Raw genomic sequence first — 9,984 nt, 5'->3', positions numbered from 1 at the left:
GCACCACAAGGCTGCACAGGCTTTGAATGTCCACCACCACGCCGCAGACCCGCCAATTGCTCCATCTTTCTTCCCATCTTTTGTGCGGTAATTAATGTCCAACAACAACGATCCTCGGGGCCTATAGGAGTAGGGGACAAGGTAGGCCGACACGGCTAGCAACGGCGCTGGACAACAACAATTGTCGTCTTCACGACTTAGTCGCCTTCATCGACACACCATGGTCCACAAGGTCTGCAGTACAACACGTGGATGTTGTTTTTTTAAGCTTGGCCAAACATTGATATGCTTGACTTTCCGAAACAAAGTATGTACTATATTTTAGAACGCAGGAAGTATTAATTAGCATATGATTTCATGCCTAAGAAGCACAGACTCTAACTAAACTTAATTGGCACTAAAACAATAAGACAAGATGATAACTAGGTTTTCTGTCAAGATAATTTGGTTAATTATCACCAGGTCGCTTATGTAAACAGCTCATCGGGCCTTATTAATGCATCGATAATGTTACATTCAAATGAAAACCAAGATCAATCACTTGTACTATTACCACTTGATCCTTCCATTTCCGTCTCTTCCTCTTAGAGTTAGAGGCCGATATAAACATGCTTTATTTCCTTTCCCGTTGTCAGTAATCAGTGCAAAGCATTACTTTTATTTCAAATATGTTCTTTCTATTTTGACTCTAACTACCCATCTAAATGATCAATATTGAAAACCAGAAGCCATATACTTTGGTGCGGTGGTGCAACTTCCAAGTATTTCTCACTTCCACTTCCTTTTCACCGTTATTGCAGACCATTATTATTGGTGTTTTGTATTATTTGTATGTGACCAAGGTAAGTTATGAAATATTGGTTGGTCAAATCATAGAGCTGTATGATTGTTGTAGATGGATACTACAATTAGAAGCCTCAGCTACGCATATCATAATTTTGAATTATTTTGCAGATGAATATTATCATGCCCATCTATTACTATGGTTTAACCCTGCAGGTCCGGGACATGTGTGACGATAACCACTACTTTGAATATGTTTTTGGCAGTGTTGCTAACATAACATTTTTTGTGAAGAACAATAGTTGTAGAAAAAACGGAGTAATATCCTACCAAGTAATTGATGATCTATCTTAGCATCTGGACATATCATGCAATGCGATAAAGGGTATTTTCACCCCAAGATTATGGAAGCCAAAACAAAGAAGGCCCGTGAATGAACAACAACCCCGACCCGCAAATAGAGCAGGAAGGAATCTATTCGTAAATTAACAATCAAATAAATAAATGGTAGGAAAAGCGCGTATGCTTCTAGTCATGTCCATGTCTAATTGTTAGAGATATGACTAAGAGAAAACCCATTGTCCGTCATATTTTATCGTTATTATCTCTAGAATATATGACGTGACGGGTTTAAGATAAGAATGCCTAATACATCAACCATATTATGTCCTACTAAATTCGAATTTTAGAGACCACGTGACACACGTGGTAATAAATCCAAGCAAGTATTAAAAAAAGTCGAATTTTAGAGTGGCAAGTAAAGGAAATTGTGCGTCATCAATGGTAAATCCTGACGTTAATGATGGTTTCCCAAATCACAGCGCAGCCGGGCCCGGGACAGCAGGGCGGATGCTGGAGACCAACCACAGGCGGCAGGTCCAGTCAGAAGACACGGCTAACTTCCGCCCCAGATCGGGAAAAAACTGCCCTGCTTTTCCATCATCAGCAGGCCAAAGTTAAAAAACGCACGCAGCCACCCCGAAAAAGAAAGAAACGAAAATAAATAAAAAGGCGGAGGAGTAAACCGGGGCGGCACTTAACCCCCAACCTCCCTCCGCCTCCAGGCCCCTCTCCCCTCCCCTCCACAGCAGCAGCCTCCCAGCAGTTGGTGGTAGGTGCGCCTCCACGAGCGCCTCCCCTCCCATCCCATCCCCGTCGCCTCCTACCCCCGGGCGGGCCAAGGAAGGAAGGAAGAGGGATGGCGCTGGAGGCGGCGAGGGAGTGGGCGGCGTCCGTGCTGCCGCCGGAGCTGGCCGCGGCGGCGGGGGGCGACCCGCTCGCCGCGCTCGCGGCCACCGCGGCCGCGCTCCTGGCCGGGCTGCTCGTCCTCGCCTTCTGGCTCCGATCCGGAGGGAGCGCGCCGCCCAAGCCGCCCCCCGCGTCCTTCCGCCCGCCGCCCGTCAAGGTCGACGCCGACGACGCCGACGACGGCCGCAAGCGCGTCACCATCTTCTTCGGCACCCAGACCGGCACCGCCGAGGGCTTCGCCAAGGTCCGCCCGCCCGCCCGTCGCTGTCCGATCCAATCCGGCCCCGATCCCAAAGCTCGCCTGCTCTTTTTGTTTTTAATTAAGCACGAGCGCCCGCGCCCGTCCCTCTTTTCCCTTTGACCCGATTCTGATTCCGCTGCGGGCTGATTCGTTTTATTAAGTTGTGCCGCAATTTGGTTGGTGCGTGCAGGCTATGGCGGAGGAGGCCAAGGCGCGGTACGAGAAGGTCGTGTTCAAAGTGGTGGATCTGGTAAATTGCCGTCGATCTGCTTGTTTGTGTGTTGAGCTGCGTGTGAGCTGTTTCTGCTGGAATTCTGAGAGGTGCTTGGAACATGTGTAGGATGACTATGCTGCCGAGGACGATGAGTACGAGGAGAAGCTCAAGAAGGAAACGTTTGCGCTCTTCTTCTTGGCAACGTGAGCTCTCGCCATTTTGATCCGTGGATTGCTGGATTCCCCTAGTGAGCTCTCACAGTTTTAGTTCGTAGATTGCAGCCTGAGTTGCGCACGCGAGCTCTTGCAGTTTTGGTTCCGAGATTGCTGCTGAATTGCGCACATGAGCTCATGCAATTTTGGTTCGTAGATTGCAGCTGAATTGCGCATGTGAGCTCTCGCCTTTTCGATTCATAGATTGCAGACGAACTGCACACGCGAGCTTTCACTGTCTTGGTTCATAGGTAGCTGAATCGCCCACGTGAGCTCTCGCCGTTTTGATTCGTAGATTGCAGCTGAACACGTCAGCTCTCTCCGTTTTGATTCGTTGATTGCAGCTGAACTGCACACGTCAGCTCTCGCTGTTTTGATTCGTAGATTGCAGCTGAATTGCACACGTCAGCTCTCGCCGTTTTTGATTCGTAGATCACAGCTGAATTGCATGCGTCAGCGCTCACCGTTTTGATTCGTAGGTTGCTGAATCGCACATTTTGTCGCTTCCGCCTTAATTCCGTAACCTACGTACCTACCTTTTGTTGTAAAGTGCAAGTGAAATGTATGCTATTTCTATTTGAGGTTCCAAAGGTACTTAAGTCATTATAAGCTTACCATATGTGGAGTGTCCATGTGCTTTTAACCCACCAGTGTTTCATTTTAATTGGCAAATGCATCCTTTGGTATATGATCTTTGCGGCAATAATTCTTACCAATAACTTGTGTGGATAATTATGTTCAATGACCACAGATATGGCGACGGAGAACCCACTGATAATGCGGCAAGATTCTACAAATGGTTCACTGAGGTTTGTGAAATTTGTGGCGTCAGGATGTGTTCACTGTCGCTACAACATCTTATGGGGTTTGCTTTATTTTTGCACTGAATCAGGGTAAGGAGAAGGAGGTTTGGCTTAAGGATTTTAATTATGCTGTATTTGGCCTTGGCAACAGGCAATACGAGCATTTTAATAAGGTTTGCTTCATTGAATATGTGCTTTTACTGAGTTAACAAAGGTTGATTTGTGTCCTGGTAATTGATACTGAGCTTATATGCTTGTAAATCTTAGGTTGCAAAGGAGGTGGATGAGTTACTGCTGGAGCAGGGTAAGTAATTCATGTACACTCTTTTCCAAGAAAATTTGGAAAGAATAAGACAAGTGCATTACTGCGGTGGAACATTGCACGACAACACATTTCCTGATTTAGCAATTTTTGTCGCTGAACGCTTGCCATGTTTTTTTTTACAATTTCTATCGAAGCACAATTTGTTTGGACTATTACCTTAGGAACACTCTCCTTAGGGGTTATTAGTGGTTATCATAATAGCTATATGGATGAATTGTGAAAAAACTATGCTTGGTTTGCTGAAGTGAGAATTTGTTTCATACAAGCGCTGAGATGTATGAATCGGAAAATATCGTAATTTGTAAGGATGATGGTGGGGGCATGTGGCCACCGGTCGGTGACACATCAGGTTCTGTTTTCCAACTCAGGCGATCTTTGCAATTGTACCGACTACATAGCAATTCACCATGTTTAAGAGTCTGCCATGATACTATTCTTACCCAGCGAGCTCATTGCACGATATACTCGGTGATTAATTCCTGCATATATCACATTTGCTGGAATTTCTCGTTGCATAACCAAGGTTCTTTTTGATGGATGCTTATGTGAGTTGATCTTGTATCTATGATTCACTTGACTTTTTGTGTGTATATTTAGGTGGCAAGCGTCTCGTTCCATGTGGCCTTGGTGATGACGATCAGTGCATCGAGGATGACTTCACCGCATGGTATGAAAACGACGGATGATATAAATAAGCTGCGCCTCTTTGTATATTTCATCCGCCGTGTGGGGACAAAAGTGGGCTGGACTATCTGTTTGTCTTCTTTTTTCTGTCTGCCAGATGCCAGGAGCCAGACTTGGGTGCCAAGTCTTTGCTCGATTGGTTTGGATTTGGATTATATCTGTTTGGCTTGTTTCTATCTCCACAAGATTCAGGCTTGTGGTGCCAAGTGTTAGCTTTGATTGGTTTGAGTCCTGATACATTTTTGTCATACCTGAAACTGGGACTGGGTTTTAGTGAGTCTGGATGTTGAAAATGGACACACCCTAACAAACTCATGGTATAGAAAAATGAGAATAAGAAACTTCCTTTTTTGATGTGTAATATGGCACATTTGTGCTTCCATATGTTATATTTGTAACCTGTAAGTAAGCTGCCAGCCTGCAAGTAAATGTTCACGTAGTTACTTTCAGATGCTGCAATCTTTAACTTCCTTTTTTGACGTGTAATATGGTACTAGAATTATTAACTTGCCTATCTATGTTGTGATTATATATTATCAGGCATTTGGAAGAAACTACATATTGTTATTCATTTACCTTTGTATTATGTGGAATAGTACTTCTGTATTTGTTTTGTCAGTGGCCAATTAAGTTCGATTCAAAGCCTAGATGATCATGTCTATATATTCGTTTCATCTTTGTTATCATAATATATTTGTTAAATTCGACAAGCATAACCATGTTGTCTATATCCGATATGCATTCATGTTCACCAAAAGTTCAAAATTGCACCGTCATTTGTTACATGTACATGTTTTTTTTTTGGAAGGCTTTTAGATTATAATCAAAATATTGATACTCTGACTAGATTCCCATAGAATGACATATCAGCACACAACACACAAATGCCAAAGTACCACTAAGTAATATCAAGGGAAAAAAGCTTTCGCACCCCATCAAGATTTCTGAAAGCCAGGATTAACTATCTGACTCGAAAATAACGATGTTTTGATAAACACAACCACCCCCATCCAAAGGCCACCAGGACACACCTTCTTGATTTAGTTGTTGATGTGAATTCCCTTTATTATTTTGTTCAAAATTTAGCCTTATTATCACTTTAATTTCTCTATCATTTGTTACTTTGTATAAAGTGGAACTGCACAAATGCTGAGAATGCCATTCTTGTGGATATGTTCTAGTATCTCATAGATTCTGGTCGTTAGTTGGAAAGCCTGTGTGATATTATTATTCCTAGACTACACAGAAGCTCCATTAAACCATTTTCTGTTCATAGGCATGTACTTTTTCTTATATTGGTGTATGCCAAACAAGCTGCTGCTTGAGTGTCACTTCTAGCAAAATAACTATTATGTTTGTAATGGATGATAGTGGTTTTATAGCAGTACAATATTAGACATTTGTTAGTTGAATATTTATGTTGGGCTTGTGTAAACATGCTGATGCTCTGAAAATGCCATTGCTATTTGTAGTTGTGCTACAGTATCTTGAACAACAATTCTTCTATTTCTTATTATTTGTAGGAAAGAACTAGTATGGCCAGAATTGGACCAACTGCTCCGTGATGAAGATGATACTACTGGTGCAACCACTCCTTACACTGCTGCAATACCTGAATACAGAATTGTATTTATAGATAAATCAGATTTAGAGTTTGAAGATAAATCCTGGACACTTGCCAATGGCAACGGTGTTATTGATGCCCAGCACCCTTGCAGGTATTCATATATCAAAATATCTACCTGCACCTTCCTTCTATTCAGTATAATTAAATATTTACAATATTGCCCGTCTCGTTGTTGATTATCAAGGGCCAATGTTGCTGTTCGGAAGGAACTCCATAAACCAGCCTCGGATCGCTCTTGTATTCATCTGGAATTTGATATTTCAGGCACTGGTCTTGTGTAAGTTACTCCATACCCATTGCCCAGAATTTGGTCCAAAGTCTGGAAAGTTTCTCTATTGCTTGTCCATGCGGTTCATTCCAGACTATTCAGAAGCATTTTGCGAGCCAAGTGCTATTTAGTGTTCGGTTTTCCAAACTTGAACTGTTGCATTTGTTTTTCCTCGTGTAGTTTTGACCTGTTAATGCAAGTTAAATAAAAGCATAACAGCTTATATGCTTTTAAACTTTATGCCAGGTATGAAACTGGGGATCATGTTGGGGTTTATTCAGAAAATTCTATCGAGACAGTGGAGCAGGCTGAAACGCTACTTGGTCTTTCCCCAGATACACTTTTCTCCATACATGCAGACGCCGAAGATGGATCTCCTCGTAAAGGCGGGGGTTCCTTGGCTCCACCATTCCCATCTCCTTGTACCTTACGGACTGCACTTCTACGATATGCTGATCTACTCAATGCTCCAAAAAAGGTCCTTGTGACTAGCTAACCATCTACAGTGAACTGCTATTTTTTTCTCGCAACCATTTGATCAACTCTTGATTGCTATGTTCATCTCCAGGCTGCTTTGACTGCTTTAGCTGCTCATGCTTCTGACCCGACTGAAGCTGAGCGATTGAGGTTCTTGGCTTCTCCTGCTGGAAAGGTAAGTTTTGTATGAAAACATATATTGGAGTGTTTTTGACTGCCAGAGATATTTGTCACTGAATGGTATGTTTGCCTTATGCAGGATGAGTATGCTCAGTGGATAGTAGCTAGCCAGAGGAGCCTTCTTGAAGTTATGGCTGCATTCCCTTCAGCTAAGCCGCCCTTGGGGGTATTCTTTGCGGCGATAGCTCCTCGTCTACAGCCACGATTCTACTCCATATCATCATCTCCAAAGTATGTTTGTGTACTTATTTATTCTTCCATGTACTGCCCATGTTGCAAGATTGACCAGCAAGGTTGTAAAGTTCTTTATTTTCTGGGGGTAAATCCAGCAGTATTTTTTTATGCACGATGCTTAAATTCTTCGACTCCAACATCATGAAGTCATTTTGGAATGTGGCCATTGTCTTTAAGCTAAAACATATACGTCGTGTCATGTCATTTGTGGTCATATAGGATGATATGGCTTGTCTCAGTGGCATATGTGCTTATGATGGTGGGACTTCTGACAGCTTAAATGTGCCTCTGCAGGTTGGCTCCCTCCAGAATTCATGTGACATGTGCATTAGTTTATGGTCCTACACCAACAGAAAGGATCCATCAAGGAGTTTGTTCGACATGGATGAAGGTAGGTTCCTCGTACAAATTTCAGTTTTCTCCTTTGGTACAATGAGAGAGTTTCTTACAGTTTGATTTATTCATCCTCAATCGTATACTTTGTAGAACACACTTCCACTGGAATATAGCGAAGAATGCAGTTGGGCACCAGTTTTTGTGAGGCAGTCAAATTTTAGGTTGCCCGCAGATCCATCCACTCCAATCATCATGATTGGTCCTGGGACAGGGCTAGCACCTTTTAGGGGCTTCTTGCAGGTTTGTTTTCTACAAGGGAATCTGGGTTCTCTTCACTTGGGATTTTATATGGCCTGTAACCTTGTCTGTTCCTTCTTACTCAGGAAAGATTAGCTCTAAAAGAATCTGGAGTTGAATTGGGCTCTTCAGTCCTCTTCTTTGGATGCAGGAACCGTGAAATGGTACTGTTCAAAAACTAGTAAATGAGACAGATTCATTTTATGGGTGTTGCTAATTTGCGATTGATGGAATTCTAACATAATGGGCATATTGCAGGACTATATATACGAGGAAGAGTTGCAAAATTTCCTTCAGGAGGGGGCACTCTCCGAGCTAATTGTTGCCTACTCTCGTGAAGGACCAACCAAAGAATATGTGCAGCATAAGATGGTCGACAAGGTTGGATATACACTAGGCGTTTTTGCTATATACTCCCTCCGTTTCTAAATATAGGCGTATTTTAGAGTGTAGATTCACTCATTTTACTTTGTATGTAGTCCATATTGGAATCTCTAAAAGTTCTTATATTTAGGAATGGAGGGAGTACATTCCTTTTCAACAGCTATAGACATTCCTTTTCATCAGCTATAGACATGCGTCTCTGCTAGATGGTTGAACTCAACTGGATTTTGTTCTCTTTGTTGCAGGCCACCGAGATTTGGAACGTCATTTCTCAAGGTGGTTACATATATGTTTGTGGTGACGCCAAGGGCATGGCGAAAGACGTACACAGGGTTCTTCACACAATAGTTCAGAAGCAGGTACGCAGAAACGTCGTTTCAATGCTGCCGTGTGCTGTTGGTAGCACTGCATATCACTTTATGGGCTCTGGAAGAACAGAGGTTATTTTACGATTACTCCTAACACTGAACATTATTTGTTTCAGGGATCTTTGGATAACTCCAAAACTGAGCTGTATGTAAAGAACCTACAGATGGAAGGCAGGTACCTCCGTGATGTGTGGTAACAACACCACCCTCGGACATCGGTAGCCCTAGCGTGTAGAAGAAGTAAAAAAGATGGCGCCTGTATGGTATGGTGGATGCCAATCCGATCGTGAGTTTTCTTCATCCATCCCATTGCCCCCGAAATTGGAGTTAATCGGTGTAATTCTTTGACATCTAACATGGTTCTAATATTTATTGTATGGATGGTTGAAAGAAATAAGTGTTGTTGTAGATTAGTAGAACTTAAAAATACCCCTGAGAAAATTGTAGCAGGGGGGGTGATGAATCATACAGTTTGAGATGAGATGAGGACATATCATGTATACATTAAAGACCGCCAAGAACAAATTTTGCATCTGGTTATAGAACAGTGTCTAGGGTACCATCACTGTTTTTGTGGTAGCTTTTCTTCCTCTTGTTTCTGTGGATAAAGGTTGCTGCTGTTCTTTCGACGCAAGAACCGAGTTGTTGTATTGTTTAGTGAATGGAGCAGATGCTCGAGTGTTGTATTTATTAGGTCATCATCAGTTTTTGAAAGGGATATGGTCAGGAGTAGGTTTCAGAAGAAGACTTGTTGAAACATGACAGGGAAGAAGAGGACATGGGTGACAACCGGCGTGGTTACGTGTGACGACGAACGCCGTGGACAGCAGTAGCACGGTGCCGGCCCGGGACGGTGCTCACGATTAGGCGGCCCAAGCACGGCACGGGCGCTATCCTGCCCGCCCAGGCGCGCCACGCCACGATTTCTCGGCCACAGCATCCACATGACAGTCCAGTTGATCCCTGGCAAGCTCCATCCATGTCCCTCTCAGTCTCAGATAACTTGGAGTGGCCAGGCCAGGCCAGGCGTGCTGTTGTGCACACGCAGGCGGCCCGAAACTCCTCCCACGCGCTAGGAAAATTACACCGGACGACGACTGCAAGCCGACAGCGCCATTGTGACCCTACTGACGGAGAGACAGGCGAGCGCATAGGTTCCACAAAACTAACCAGGGTCTGGCCAGTAGTATTTTCTGAGTAAATTGCAACCAACTTGACAATGATGCCCTGATTTGACCGGGACTGAGACACCTCCATGTCAAACAAACAATCCTGAGGTGTAATTTCCCTGGACCGACGTGAT

The 9,984-nt window shown here is 43.5% G+C and overlaps 1 protein-coding gene across 1 annotated transcript; it reads left to right on the top strand.

Moving 5' to 3' along the window:
• Positions 1–1,844: 1,844 nt before the first annotated feature.
• LOC119366027 (NADPH--cytochrome P450 reductase-like) lies at positions 1,845–9,265 on the top strand. The gene is made up of 18 exons (XM_037631681.1): positions 1,845–2,275; positions 2,463–2,522; positions 2,613–2,689; positions 3,450–3,507; positions 3,591–3,674; positions 3,769–3,805; positions 4,424–4,493; positions 6,034–6,228; positions 6,322–6,414; positions 6,652–6,883; positions 6,974–7,057; positions 7,142–7,293; positions 7,591–7,687; positions 7,783–7,932; positions 8,016–8,093; positions 8,188–8,310; positions 8,559–8,672; positions 8,798–9,265. Exons 1-18 carry the CDS (start codon positions 1,982–1,984, stop codon positions 8,876–8,878), a joined length of 2,079 nt encoding a protein of 692 aa, XP_037487578.1. The 5' UTR covers positions 1,845–1,981; the 3' UTR covers positions 8,879–9,265.
• Positions 9,266–9,984: the final 719 nt, after the last annotated feature.

This window comes from Triticum dicoccoides, chromosome 2B (genome assembly GCF_002162155.2).
Source record: "Triticum dicoccoides isolate Atlit2015 ecotype Zavitan chromosome 2B, WEW_v2.0, whole genome shotgun sequence".
NCBI classification, from domain to species: Eukaryota; Viridiplantae; Streptophyta; class Magnoliopsida; order Poales; family Poaceae; genus Triticum; species Triticum dicoccoides.
This window is presented reverse-complemented; position numbering and strand designations above follow the sequence as displayed.